Source organism: Musa acuminata, chromosome BXJ1-4, assembly GCF_036884655.1.
Source record: "Musa acuminata AAA Group cultivar baxijiao chromosome BXJ1-4, Cavendish_Baxijiao_AAA, whole genome shotgun sequence".
In the NCBI taxonomy this organism is placed as follows: domain Eukaryota; kingdom Viridiplantae; phylum Streptophyta; class Magnoliopsida; order Zingiberales; family Musaceae; genus Musa; species Musa acuminata.
The window spans coordinates 27,418,829-27,433,751 of NC_088330.1; the positions used below are offsets into that span (position 1 = coordinate 27,418,829).

The following is a 14,923-nucleotide window of genomic DNA, read 5'->3' on the forward strand; positions in this document are numbered from 1 at the left end:
TGAGTTTCAAGAGAAGGGCTGTAAACGAGAATATCATCGAAAAATACCAGAACAAATTTACGAAGAAAGCTCCGAAATATATCATTCATGAGACTTTGAAAGGTTGAAGGAGCATTAGTGAGTCCAAAAGGCATTACCAAGAATTCATAATGGCCATCATGTGTGCGAAATGCAATTTTTGGAATGTTATTGTCACATACTCGAATTTGGTGGTAACCGGATCGGAGGTCCAACTTCGTGAAGACTCGAGCTCCTTTCAATTCATCAAGAAGTTCATCCACCATTGGTATTGGGTACTTGTCCTTGACGGTGATGCCATTTAAAGCTCGGTAGTCGATGCACATCCGCCAAGTTCCGTCCTTCTTGCGTACAAGTAGCACCGGTGAGGAATAGGGGCTGCAACTTGACCGAATCACCCCTGTTTCAAGCATCTCCTTTACGATCTTTTCAATTTCATCTTTCTGGAGGTGAGGATATCGGTACGGTCGAGTGTTCGCTGGTGGCTTGCCCAGAAGGATTGGAATTCGATGGTCATGTTGCCGAGAAGGAGGAAGACCGCGCGGTTCAGCAAATATGTCGGCAAATTCAGTAAGCAATTGGGCAAGATTTTGATCTTCAATTTCTATTTTCTTCTCTTCTGGTTGTGGCTGGAGATACATCAAAAAGCCACCATTTACCTTGTGCAAAACTTTCTCCATTCGTTGGGTCGAAACAGTGGTAACGTTGCTTCCGCGCTTCCCGCGTAGGATGATCTGTTTGCCCTTACAGTAGAATTTCATAATTAATTTAGAAAAATTCCAAGAGACATCACCTAGTATAGTCAGCCATTCTATGCCAAGCACTGCCTCATAGTCATCGATTGGTAGGAGGAAGAAATCGGTGATAATTTCTTGGTCTTGCAGTAATAGTTTCACCTGCGGGCATCTTTGGTCGCACTTTAGGATTCTGCCGTTGGCAACCTTTACATCGAACTTGCTGCAACCTTCAATATGCAGTGTCATCCGAGCAGCAACCTTACTATTCAGAAAGTTATTAGTGCTACCCGTGTCGATGAGAACAGTGATCGACTATTGTTTGAGAATGCCTCCAACTTTCATCGTTTGCGGATTTGAGTAGCCGGTTAGTGCGTGTACCGTAATGTCGGTCGGCTGTGGCTCTTCTTCCATATCTTCTTCTTCATGTTCAAGGCTCTCTTCTAGATGTTCAATGACCTCTTCTTCTACTGGTTCAATCATAAGAAGTCTACCTTTTTTACAGCGATGCTCGCGGCTCCACAGCTCGTCGCAATGCCAACATAACCCCTTCGCAGATCGCTCCCGAAGTTCTTCTCTTGTTAACCTTTTCGGTGCAGGGACTCGGTTGATAGTAGGGGGGGTTGAGGGCTTTAGTATTGTAGGTCGTGGAGTGATCCTAGTCCTTCGGGCTTCATGGTTCAATCGCTCCTCTTGAAGTCGTGCGAAAGAGATGGCTGCCATAAGCGTGTATGGTTGTCGCGCCTTAACTTCTCCTCGGATCTCCGGCTTTAAGCCCTCAATAAAGGTCCCCAATAGTTGTTTTTCAGACCAATCACGAGTTTGATTAGATAACCTTTCAAACCTGGTTTGGTACTCCTGGTGGAGGTTTGTCGGATCTTTGCTAGTTGTCTGTCAATGTTCTCATAATAAGTTGGTCCGAAGCGGATCAGTAGTCCTTTGAATTGTCGCCATGAAAGGACTCCATAAGTGTGTTCAAACCAGTCAAACCATTGTATGGCATCCCCTTCAAGATGTATAGCTACAATTTCCACCATAGATGCATCCGCAGTTTTATGGTACCGAAAATATCGCTGCGCGCTCGAGATCCAACCAATTGGGTCTCCTTCCCATCTAGGGAAGTCCACTCTCATGCGCGAATAGTTGGGGTCGGTCATAGAGCCTCCCCTCTCTTGGAAGTCATCTCTTTGGGCATGATGTGATTGGTTAGAGCTCTCTCCTTGATGTGATTTCTTCGGGCTTGGTGGTTGGCCCAAACTAAATTCGGTAAGGAGAGTCCGAATCTTATCCTCCATTCGTGCCTCAAAGGCTTCTAATTTAGCATTGATTGCCTCCTCATATGCCATAGTATATGACTCCAAATCTGTGATGTTAAGATCTCTCTTTTGTTGATGGGTTAAAGGCATGTATAAGTTTGATAGAAATCAGTGAAAATTTACTGCAGATTTGTGTTGTCTTGTAAGAGCAGAATTATCGTCGAAGAAACAACGGTTTCTCGATGAAATCTCCACAAAAAATTTGAGAGATTTGAGGAGGGAATTGACAGCAATATCTCAGTTTATATGACAGCAAGGATGTCTAATTTAATCAAGAAAATTTCGACAGTAACAGCAAGAGAATTGGTGTAAGTTGCGATAGCAGAATTCTCGTCGAAAAATTTCAGCAACTTACGATGAAAATTTGCAGCAATATAGGAACGAAATTTTTTTTTTTTTGGATTTTCGAATAGGGATAACTAAATTGCAACAGTAGTAAGGTAGAAAACCAGAACCTGTTGCAATTCACGGGGAGATCAAAGGATGATCTGCGGTGGTGGAGATGATGGTGGAATTTGGCGACGATCTTTTAAGCAATTGTGGGAATTGCTTTGGGCGGTTGTGGAGGGTTGATGGATGGCTATGGAAGGGCAGCGAGATGCCAAGAACGCTGCTCTGATACCAGGTGTTAGAACCCTTGCGGATTCTAAACTTGGGGTTAATCGCATTAGGGGATCGGCCTCCTTGGAACTCTATAGGGGTTCCTCCCTCCAAGTTGCTGCTCAAAGGCTGCAGAAAAGATTCATCTATTGCTTAAGAAAAGAGAAGGAATACATGGCTATTTATAGGGCTTTTAAACCCTAACTCCTAATAGGACTCCTACTTAAGACTCTTACTTCTAACCAACTCCTAATAGGACTCCTACTCAAGACTCCTATTCCCTTACAACTCCTAATTCTTCTCTAAGAAAAAAAAACTCCTACATGAATGTCCCTCTCAATTAGGACTCTCCTAGCTAGAGTCCTAACAGAATGTCCCTCTCAATTAGGACTCTCCTAGCTAGAGTCCTAACAGGGAGGTACACAACTTTGGCCCATTTAGGATGAATCTCGTAGAATGATAATCCAACTATTTTTTTAACCAGATGAAATTTTGCACATCTAGAAAGAAATTTGACTTGCTTGACCTTGTGTGTAATGATTCCAAATCATTTATTATTATAATGATCAAGTGATATTTCCATCAAGAAGAAACTTTCTTACAGATGAAATCTTTAATCAATTTCAAGGTTTATCTCCTTCCTTTTTTAGAATCTTCAATCAAATATATGATTATCTCCTTCCTTTTATGTGACTTTCTTGTTCTTTTCCACAATCTTGATAACCAATATAGGAATTGTAGTAGATTTTGCCATATGACAACTTATGAAATTTACAAAAAATCACCCTAACCTAATTACAATGATCCAAAAGAAAAATAGATAAAGAATGGTTCCACATCATATGTACTAGTCCACTAAAATTCTAATAGGCATAGTTATAAAAACCAAATGGACCGATATGTATCCTTTCATATTTATCAGTTCAACTAAGAACCAATACTGGCACACAGTTTGGTACCATTCAATATTAGTTTTATCATCTTTTTAGTGATACTTGTGGTATAGTCTGCAGACTCTGCACGATATACTAGTAAATTACTGATCCAACAAATTGTCAGAATTGTATCAGACCAATATTAAAACCCTTGTCCACAAAGGGTACTAATACCAGTTTCTGGACACTGATCATCCAAACCATGAATATGAAACAAATTTCTGTTATGATATACCTACTTTATTATTTTGTTATTTCATTCTTTACAAAATTATAGTCATTGAGAAAAAACTAAAGGATCAGTAGTTCCATGGCTATGAAGATTAAGCACAAAATAGTTCCTTGCAGAAACATTACTCGTACGAGTAAATTGTCCATTATAATTTAAAATAGCCAAGAGCACACTGTGCTCTAGTATGTGAAGCACTTTCTACATCATGATTAATTGACATCTCATGGACTTCATTAGTGATGTTTTTCCAATATGATATTCTTTGCATTACCTCTATTGGTATTCAAAGAATATCATATTGGAAAACATCCAAAAAGGTTCAGTTTATCATAGGATAAACTAATCTAAAAAAGAAGCTTCAAAATCATGCTTTCACAGTTCTGGTATTTCTTTCAAATAGAGTTGTTGAATACCAATAGAATTATGTAAAACTTAAGAAGCAACATTAACACAAGAATGTCTTTACTGAAAAAATGAGAGGAATATACCTTTGAGCCAATTTTCAATTTTTGACTTGGATTTATCCCATACTCATTAGGGATAACACCATCTGCAAGCAACTGTAAAGAAAATATTTAAACGACAACTTTGTACATTGTAGGATATAGCAAGGCATATAGCAAGAATGGTCATCAAAGCAACTAATAAATGTTGCATTCTTTTTTAAAATGAATATCAAATGCATTTAAACATTATATAAACAAGCTTTATGGATATTTCATGTACACCATAGTGTCGCTTATGCCAAAATGGCATGACATGCAAACCATTCTGTTCTGAAGGTAGACGTGGATGATGCTAGCAACACTTACGTCGAAAATGCATCATCAGATTTGAGAGTCAACTAGCAACTCTTTTTGTTTGTCTATATGATTTACCGATATCATAAACAATAACATACCTCTTGATCCACATCTTTTGAGGCTCAACTCAATTCTCAGAATTGAACTTGTAGAATGGTTCTACAGTAGCAGGGGAGGGTTGAAAGAGAGTGAGTGAGAGTCACAGTGGGAGAGAGGAGGCAACCAAGAGGCACTTAAATAAGCCCAAATAGGCAGCCAACGTCAATTGGAAGCTTGTAACAGTCAAATTTCGACCGCTACCAACCAGTACCACCCAGTACGCTTTATATTGGGTTGATTTCAGCCAAAATGACCAGGTCCATGAACCAGGAAGCAGTAGGACAAGTAAATACTGGTCTTACTGCACCAATTCAGTTGAAATTACATTCCTTTGTTCTAACCTTTACCATGTCACCCCATCCTAGGTTCAAAGTTATATTAATCAGAAGCTAATCTAATCAATATAGTCGAGCACTCTCAAAACCAAGATGACCCATTGTTAACAGCCATATCAATTGTTACTTTGCTACCTATATTAAACAGTATCATCTAAACCTCTTTTACTTGATTCCTTGACCTTCCCTTAATCGATCTTTTATATTTTAAGCTTCAATTTTCTCCACTTTGATCTTGGTAAGGGACACCATTACATCTCATTCTTGGCTTTCAATGCATCAAGCTCCTGCCTTGCTTCCACTCATTAATGCCTGTTCTTAATTGCTTCCTTGGTGATGTTATATTGCCATTTTAGCAAGATGCATTGTCATAGTCGATGCTAGTGCTAACATGGACCAGAGGTTGCTAAATGGACAGCTTAGGTGATTCACCCACTTACGCTTACATTGACTGATATATCATCAATATGCATAAGACAAATAACTCAGAAAGCAGGGCATCTTTTCGTCTTGATTTTTTTTATAGATATTCTAATAGTTCTCATTCGTTTAGCATTTGATGAGCTTGGACCAGATGTTGCTAAATGGACAACTCAGGTGATTCACCCACTTCCTCTTATTTTGACTGAAATTACATCAGTATGCATAAGATAAAATAACCCAGGAAGCAGCACATCTTTTTGTCCCTACTTTTATTATGGCCATTCTAATAGTTCTCCCTTGTTATTCATGACAGTTCATAACCATTTCATATATGTTCCCTCCCCTCCCGTAATGAAGCCTTCGTGGCCAATGATTCTAGTGTCAATCTGACCCATGAGCAACAAGTGGACCATACCATACAGCTTGGTATTAGTGCTTGTTTTTAAACAAAATAACGAGCTATTCAGTGCAGTCTAGGAAATGTTCTTAGCCTTCTATTATAACCCATCTAATTGAGTTTATTGATTCAGTCCAAACTTCCCTGATTTAAAGAACCAAAACGGGGAAGAATCCTTGAGGGCAAACCATTCACTCCTTTTCATCTAAGAAATGATGAAAAACTAAGTACTCTTTCCTTTTTAAGGCTTGACATATTTGCATTTCATGATTCTAAACTTAATCCTTCAACTTCGTATTTTGTTTTCCTTGAAAACTTTTGCCAAAATAAGGTGAAACTTATTATGAAACCTAATATTAACAGTGGAAATGACAAACTAAACTATTTGGTTTGTCTTGACATGATAGTTGGTCTCAAATGGAATGATTTGTTCAATTTTAATTAAAGGGAGCATGAGGGTTCATTTCATCCAATTGAGTTGTCATGGAAAGTGAAGCAGACAAGGGGTTAATATTAATTTTGAGCTTTATAGCACTCCATATTCAATTGCACTTGCTGCCAAAGGAGGCAGGACAAGAAAATCATATATAATTTAAGAGGAGAGAAAAGTGGAATGCATGTAAGCTTTTCCCTCTCTCCTGGCACAAAATCAGGTTTTGTTTGTTTGCGAGTGCTTTTGACATTTCATGCTATTCTAAGACTTTGCATGAAACATAACATAGTATCTGCTGTCACAATGACCGGTCATTGGATGGTACCAGGATGTTGACAATTGTATTAAGCCTAATTGGCACTCAGCTATTGCTTATTGACCAATATGTTGAATAATGTGGACCATTTCAATTTATTTCTCATTTTTAAAAAATATTTTGGGGGTCTTTTGCAAATGTCACAAGTTGTCATGTGGTAACATATTTTATAATCCTACATTAGTTATCCAAATTGCCCAAAGAGAAGAAAAATGAAAACCAAATGAGGAAAGGAAAGGAGGAAAACCTTAGTCCTGATTGGAGATTCCAAGGAAAAATGGAGATAAACCTCATGTATATACATGTATTTCATCATAGATCCTCCCCTAAAAGGAAATTCTTTTCTTATTATAGTAGTTTTCATTTTTCTGACATTTGGTATATGATGAACATGTATATAGGGAGCGCAACTGGGTGGCCAACTAGTTGGTCAATCATGCTAGGATTCTCAAATCCTCTTACTGTTTCTTGCTTATCTGGTCGAACATCCAGGTGTCCTTTTGTATTAGACTTCTTTAGTTTAAATTGAATTTTACTTTCAGCAATAAAGAAAGTTAAAGAAAGTTTTTTTCTTTACTTCTTTAACTTGGGGCTCTATAACAAGGGATTGCAACCTGGAGGATCATAGAATGATTAAATGAATGAACAAGCTCCCATAATCACGGTTTGAATTGCATGATGCCACAATTTAATCTGCTATGATTCCATTGTTCACATACAACACACAAAGGTGTGAAGCCTTCATTCCTATGAATTTAATCTTGAGTCAAAATGAGTGAAATAGTTATCTTTTTATAATATTATTCTATCTAAATTTTTAGTTCTCTATTTCACAATCAAATACTATAAAACGACAATTTTTTAGCCACCCATCCTTCTGTTCTACATCATATCTAATATCAAGGCATTTGTCCTATATCAATGTTCATTTGCAGCATATATAAAACTTCATTAATTCCTAAACCTAATCTCCCATTTCATTCATTTGGTTATCAATCGCTATTAGGCTCATACTTCCTGCCTGCCTCAAAAGGCTCACATCTATGGATGTCTGAATCAGAGGTGGCAGGGTCCCTACATGCCTCAAAGGCTTACACTCACAGAAGGTGGCATTTTTAGGAATCATGTCCATCAGAATTCCTCCTTCCTACATTATTGGACCTCAATGATAGGTTGCAACATCCTTAGGATGCTGAGCACCCTGTCTCCATACATTGAGCTTGGCGACGTGAGATTCCCAGCCACCTCATGCACCAATTTCTTTGATAAAGCCATTATTTCCTTATACTCTCCCTTCATTGCACAATCCTCTGTAATTGGTTGCATCACCAGCTACTGGACAACAACCACCTACTGTTTCACTCCCACTTGGATTAGATTAGAACTCCAAATTTCAACTGGATAATATATGGATTGGTATTTTAATCCGAACAATCTGATTTGACAGTTCAATTGGCAGTCGGATTATTCAGATCAAGGGCAGACCAGTGCTGATCTGATCCGGGTCAGATTCATTTATAGCCTAACATGTGTATCGCCAAAACAAAAGAAAATTGTAATAAGTTTATGACAAACGCTATGTGGAACATTAGCTTTTCTTTTAGGTATATCCCCATGAACACATCTAATTTGACATTAACTCCACCATGGCTCATGTAGAATATGAATGTATACGTATGCACAATGGCATTATGTGCAACATAAATTTATTTAATCAAAGTATTTGATGCAGAAGAACATATATGTCACCTGAGCGACTTTGAAGAGCTCAGCCAAACCTTCAAGATTAAGATGTGCATTATGAAGGAGATCATATCTGTCATGGTATAGAACTCACACATCAATAATGCCAAGAAAAAAGTGAACCTCAAATTCAATTTTCCTAATAAATGTTGATTATAAGATGTATAATTATAAGCACTACCTAAGGACATAACCAAGAAGCTTATTAGGACATCATCCCTGTGACTGAAAGATTCCTCACTTATAATTTGAATGAATTTGAAGACTTACTTGCAAGAGTCATAGACATCCGGAATTTGTGTGACATCATACCGGCTGCAAAATAAATAGAAATATATTTAGTTCCTTCTAAGTTTAGTCAATCTCAGAATTTATATTCATGATTTTGCCAAAGTAAGAAAAATACATAGCAAAATACATTTCTGCTTGATCATGTACAGGTTGCTACTCATTTTAAAAATCTACGTACTTTTTTCTTTCATTATATAAGTCTCTCTCAAGCTTCTTCCAACGTGCAAACATCAAGAGGAAGCTTTCACTACCACAAGGAAATCCAGCAGCTATTCGAGTTACATCAATTGTTGTTTTACCAAGGGCCTTTGCTTGGTCATAGTGAGGGAGCACAGTGTATGAACTTGTCACAAGCTTCTCATCTTCATCCTCAGCTAGTAGCTTCACTTGTGTGGTTATCTTCTTTGTCAAGTTAACCTATTAAGAAACTCATATAAATCTTTATAAATTTTCCTATTCAGGAAGCACATTCTGTAACAACATAAAAAATATTAAACAATGAAAAACAGATTAGTTCATACCATTTTACCATAACAGTTAAACATGACTCATATTAAAACAATCTAAAGTTTTCCTAACCTAAAAGCTTGCAATATCAAAAATTAGTATTATAAATTCCAAGGCTCCACAGGAAAAGACAAATAAATACTTAAAGGCAAGGAATCTATTTTTGTGTACATTTCCATACTACTGACACCAGCAAGGGCATGAGTAACACAATGATGTGCGGACATACTATCCACTGCCACTCCAAATGTGTTGGTACTCTTGCCAGCACAGGAAAACAATCACTGCAGGCCTGCAAGTCCAGCTTGTACAATCCCTTGTTGAATTTAGGTTAGAGGGAAGCCAATTAGAATAATGATTGTTATCTTATATGCAATCTCCTAAATCATGCAACCTCACCTGCAGAGTGCCTCTACAAAAGAGTATCCTACTTTTCATCAACTTGTTCCTCAAAAATAACATCTTCTTCCTTTCTTTCCACCAGCACTTTTATTCCATCTTATTTTTCAATTTTGATAATCCTGCTTACAGAGATTTTTCTGTCACCTCTAATTCAGTTTTTTAAGAAAAAGAGGACAGAAAGTGGACTTTCCATCTTGCCCATAATTGGGAAAATGCAATATCCACTTGAGGAGCATCCAACTTAGACTGAATAAACATGTCTATTCAATGGGTTTAACAGAGTCATACATTGTTTCCCACGTACAATTATAAGTCATTACAATTGTAGATTAATAAATAAACAAAACAAGTGGAACAGAATTTTGCTCTTAGAGCAAAATACGTCATCACTGTTCATCACTGTTCATCACTGTTCATCACTGTTCATATATGAGAATTCCTTGTCTGAAAAGTGCTATCTTGCCAAAGATATCTTGCTCTTAGAGCATTGTGCTAGTGGCTGTACAATTTGTATTGAATGAAGCCAAAGTCCAAAACATTATGGAACAGAAATTTCTGACGAAGGTTATGGAGTTACGGGAAATTGGCACATAATAGTGGGTTACAGTAAGCCATCCTGCTGATGGAAAAGGCTGGCCTTCGAAGTGGTCTGGGAAGTACCAGGCAACAGGATTGAGGAAATCATGTTACGTCATCTGGTTATACACTTTATCACTCAAAGTTCAGGTTGATGCTTCAGACTATGCTCTTGGAAAGGTCTTGATGCAGGAGGATACAATAGTTGCTTATGAAAAGCAGATGGCAATACAAACGGATTCTATTCTCTGCATGATGATATGACTATAGTCATGCATTGCTCGCGAACATGGTAACACTATCTCTTTGGATCATGATTTGTGGTATGGAACAAACATCAGATTACTTGCAAACACAAAAGAAATCTCTAAATTAGGCTCATTAAAAAGATATTCTCATCGAGTTTGTTATGGTGTAGAAGTATGCCTTAAAGTGAAGAGGGGCACCATGGTTAACAAAGAGAAGTCAGCAACATGCATAAAGTTACATGCATGTTAATTTAAGTTCACGAAATCAGCAAGTGCACCATTCCACATACATGAAAACCATGCAAGGCTGCTTCACATGAACAGAGAAAGGAAAGGTCAAGAACCTAGAGGGTCACATTAGACTGACAGGTTTTCTAAACATCAGATTGAAAGAAGTGAAACTTGGGTTTGTTCATACGAGAAGATCCATTTGTTATTCCATTTTAACTGTCCAAGTCCATGTGGTTAGCTGAACAGACCAATAGTTTACACTTTACAGTATTATCACTGATGAACCAACCAACTTTCTAACCAAGTAATTTATGCAGACTAGAAGTCCTAATGGCCCATAATGCTTATGTTCACATATTAGAAATTGGTTGCTCAAATATGTAAATGCAAAAGCCCACTGACACCATCGAGGTCATCTGCAAGTGATACAGATGCAGCGAGCTTAATTTGTTCACTATGCCACAGCCACTGTCTTTAATGTCTATTCCTAATTGACTGGGGTTGCATGGAATGCACCATATGTCACTTTTTGGTCCACATGCCTGAATAAAGAATGTAACAACCTAGCAACCTACTTGCCTAGTTAACTATGTGAAGCGGGTTAAAATATAGTCCAAAATGGAAAGCACAAGTTGTTCATATTAACCACTCATCTCCATATGTAGGAAAACAAACTGAATCCCTGCTATTCATGCAAGTAACGTAGGATTCTAAGTATTATGAGGCGATCTAGTAGACACCATTATGGTCAAAACTGTCCCTAGGACAGGATTCACCTCGATGGACTGAAATTTCCAATTTCCAATAAATCCTGCCCAACAAGCAAGAATGCTCCAACGCAAAACAGGTTCCCACCGAGGAGTGCCATTTCACATACCAGATCCATATTGATCTTTGTCGGTACAGACCCATTGGTACCAGTGTATCAACACAACAGGCGACAAGACGAGGAGAAACTAAGGCATCTTTTATGGGCATGCCCATAAAAAGAATGATAAAAAATGTAGGCACAACCAAAATTGGAGATTCCATAGAGAAAAGCCTACAATATAGTTGAGAAAAAAATTAAAAGCACAATATTGAGTCAAAACAAGGTACCAAAGGCCGAAGAAGTTGAGAAGCCTTATCAGGCAGACCAGCACCATCAAACATCCATGGAAATTCTGAACCACCATTTTTGTCTATAGCTTTCCCTTCAGAAGTTATAATTTCATGTAATCGGGCCTGCACGGTTCAAAGGGAAGAAAAAAGGAAAAACAAGCCTCAAAAGCTTATGATAACTTTCTTATGAAACATAGTGATCTATATTGCATGGTTGAAATTTAAAAGATATGCAGAAGAGTTAATTTTTGGTCATATATAGTTATATACTATATCAAATTTTAGAACAGAACAATGGTATGCCTGTCCAGCAATTTATAATCTTGAACTAGTTTCAGTGGAGTAAGGAAACAAATTTATAATCTAGAACCAATTTATAAATGCCTCCAACCAGGATTATGCCTGTTCAGCATCCATGAATGATTAGGAAACGTGGAAAACATAGACCCTCCGGGATTGATCATGGATCATTCCTGATGTGTGGTGGGGCTTATCAATTGACCAATTGTATTGCTTGTGGGCTCAATGAAAGGGGTTGATCAAGGATTTTCAACCTTTCTATTGCCAAGAAATTGTGAGGATTTGAAGAGGAGAGTTGATTCCGAGACTTGCATTGTCATGTGTTCAATTCCTCACAGGAAGCATAGAAGAAAGTTTTAGCTTATAAAGGAACCACAACACTGAAAATAATCCATGATTTGATCATTTCCAGCAATAAACAGGGTCATTTCATCAACAATCATATCACATTAATATACACAAGGTTCGCAATACCGTACCATACCGGAGTTTCGACCTGGGCTCGGTACCGGTATGGTACGGTATACCGCTCGGTACACCCAGGTGTACCGAGCGGTATATTCAGGCGTACCGAGCTACAGTACTGCTACAGTACTACTACAGTGTCGGAACGGTAACATATGATCCGCGTACCGGAAGTCTGGCGGACCGGTACGTACCGCCCGTACCGGGCGGTACGGACCGGTACTGCAAACCATGAATATACATACGTAACACATAACTTATACCTACTAGGGTATGCTTACTGTTTTTTTCTTTTATTTTCTATATTACCAAATGACCAGATGAACTGTAGACTCTCCTTTTGACAGCTCACTTAGACCAAAACTAGAAATATTGTATTGTAATCTATTCTTTAATCCAACTTCTAAAATAAGTGCTAACACTAATTTATGCGGTGGTGGAATAATAAATTAGTTTAATTCAAAGACACCAGGGAATGAAAGCCATTCTTGGGCAATTAAGATATCACACATCAGTTAACCTATATGGCTAGGTGTTGTAGCTTATAAGTTTTCATCTTCATGGACTTGTTCTTTTATATCCTTTTAATGATCTTCATGTTAAATAACGTTAGAAGCATTCTTTGACAAGTGCATGTAATAAGGTTGAACTTCTGTGGCAATCACCACTAGAATGTTTTCTGTTGAATGTTTATAGCCAGATGCAACACATTAGCTCTGTTGGTACAACCCATACATATCATGTGAATAGTTATGAATTCAATCATGGTAACTAAAAGTACTTTAGAGAAGAATAATGAACATTGCTAATGTTAAATCTCAAGGAATGGCCAAAATAATCAGGCCAATACTATTAAGCACAGATTTCCTAGTTTCGTGGTTCTATAATAACTAAAAGCCAATACCGATAAGTTCTCTTCTTTATCATTAACTTATCATAAAAGTGTAATATAATCTGACAAAAATAAACATTGTTAGACATAACAAAACCAACCTTAGCTTCGTCCATCTCAACACTAGCATCTTCTAGTCCATCCAACATGGAAGAGTCTTTACTAACAAGCGAAACCTAAGAACAAAAGACAGTCTTAATGTAAAATAGGACAAATATATAATGGCAGACAATAAACAGAAATGCTGGATACTAACCAAAATTGGTGTTAGCTGCCCCTCCAGATCAAGAAGGCCTTTTGCAAATGCAGCTGCTGACATCTGCAACAAATTTGGTGTAAATTCTAATCATAATGTGGTATATATATGATTAGTAGAAAGCCACTAATCACTTTCTTAAGAATGCAACAATCATAAAGAAATATCAAGTACAAGGAAAGTATAAAACTATATAGAAGAGTTACACAAATATTGACAAAGTTAAGAAGAATAGCAAAGGCATTCAGCCACATAAAAAGTACCTGAACACGGCCCTCATCTGAACTGTATATCTTTAGATCATGCCGGTAAGTGCTATGCAGGCGAAGTAAGCCAGTGCCTTCACCTAAATGTTACAGGCAAACAGAGATTGAGGTGTCATTCATCGACGATTTTAGCACATAACTCAACAAAACTATGTCACATGTTAATTTAAGAATATTGACTATGAAGAACTTTTACCGAAGGAAATCTATCCGATAGGAATTGCACACAATAATTTATTTCTGTTCAAGATAACATTCAGAGAAATTGTACACTTCTTCAGAATCATACTGTGACTCCACAGTATACAATATCAACTGATCTGATATGATACACATTATACACAACCCATATCAGTACAGTCCAAGGCCGACTTGGTTTTGTTTGCTTTTAACATTAATACAAGAAATGAATAGGAAATGATGCAAAGTCTTCAATTTTGGTTGTTCCTCAAGGATTTATCAATCTCTAAAAAAGAAAACAAAAAGGAAGGAGGAAGGAGGAATGAGAGATGAGGTAGATAGTTGCCATAAGTGACAACAATAGGCACAGGAAGAGAAGAGGAGAAAGCAGAGAAGGAAAGACAATACACCTGTGAAATTATTATTCTATAATAGAGATTTGAAAGGCTCACTGTACTGTGGTGTGTCGCTCGGTACAGATGGTATGTGTTGGTCCGATAGGGGACTGATATAGGTGGTACATCGATACACCGCTCATGTACTATGTGTAAACATGCTCGATATGGCTCGGTACAGTTTGATCCGTACCATATCAACAATTGGTTGGTACATCGGTACAGACCAGTAAGGCGAACCATGATTTTTTTTAAATCCCAACCTTGAATATCTGATTTAAAAGAGCCCCACTAATTCTGACCATATCACTGAAGCTGGTATTGTGAGCCTTGGTGGAACCTGAATAATATAACATGATTTTCACAAAAGTAGGTTATATTCACATGCTAACCTGAAAAACTGCATCTTGAATTTTTGAACTTAAGATG

At 37.6% G+C, this 14,923-nt stretch overlaps 1 protein-coding gene across 5 annotated transcripts in view; it reads right to left on the minus strand.

The window, feature by feature from the left end:
- LOC135584213 (inositol hexakisphosphate and diphosphoinositol-pentakisphosphate kinase VIP2-like) overlaps nucleotides 1-14,923 on the minus strand; it is a 94,753-nt gene that overhangs the window by 8,283 nt on the left and 71,547 nt on the right. For all 5 annotated transcript variants that reach the window (XM_065171481.1, XM_065171487.1, XM_065171494.1 and 2 more), the window contains 8 exons: nucleotides 13,917-13,999; nucleotides 13,654-13,716; nucleotides 13,499-13,573; nucleotides 11,738-11,863; nucleotides 8,854-9,092; nucleotides 8,655-8,699; nucleotides 8,391-8,457; nucleotides 4,324-4,395 (listed from right to left, as the gene is read on the minus strand). In XM_065171481.1, the coding sequence (XP_065027553.1) occupies nucleotides 4,324-4,395; nucleotides 8,391-8,457; nucleotides 8,655-8,699; nucleotides 8,854-9,092; nucleotides 11,738-11,863; nucleotides 13,499-13,573; nucleotides 13,654-13,716; nucleotides 13,917-13,999 (770 nt within the window). The remainder of the gene's footprint in view (nucleotides 1-4,323; nucleotides 4,396-8,390; nucleotides 8,458-8,654; nucleotides 8,700-8,853; nucleotides 9,093-11,737; nucleotides 11,864-13,498; nucleotides 13,574-13,653; nucleotides 13,717-13,916; nucleotides 14,000-14,923) is intronic.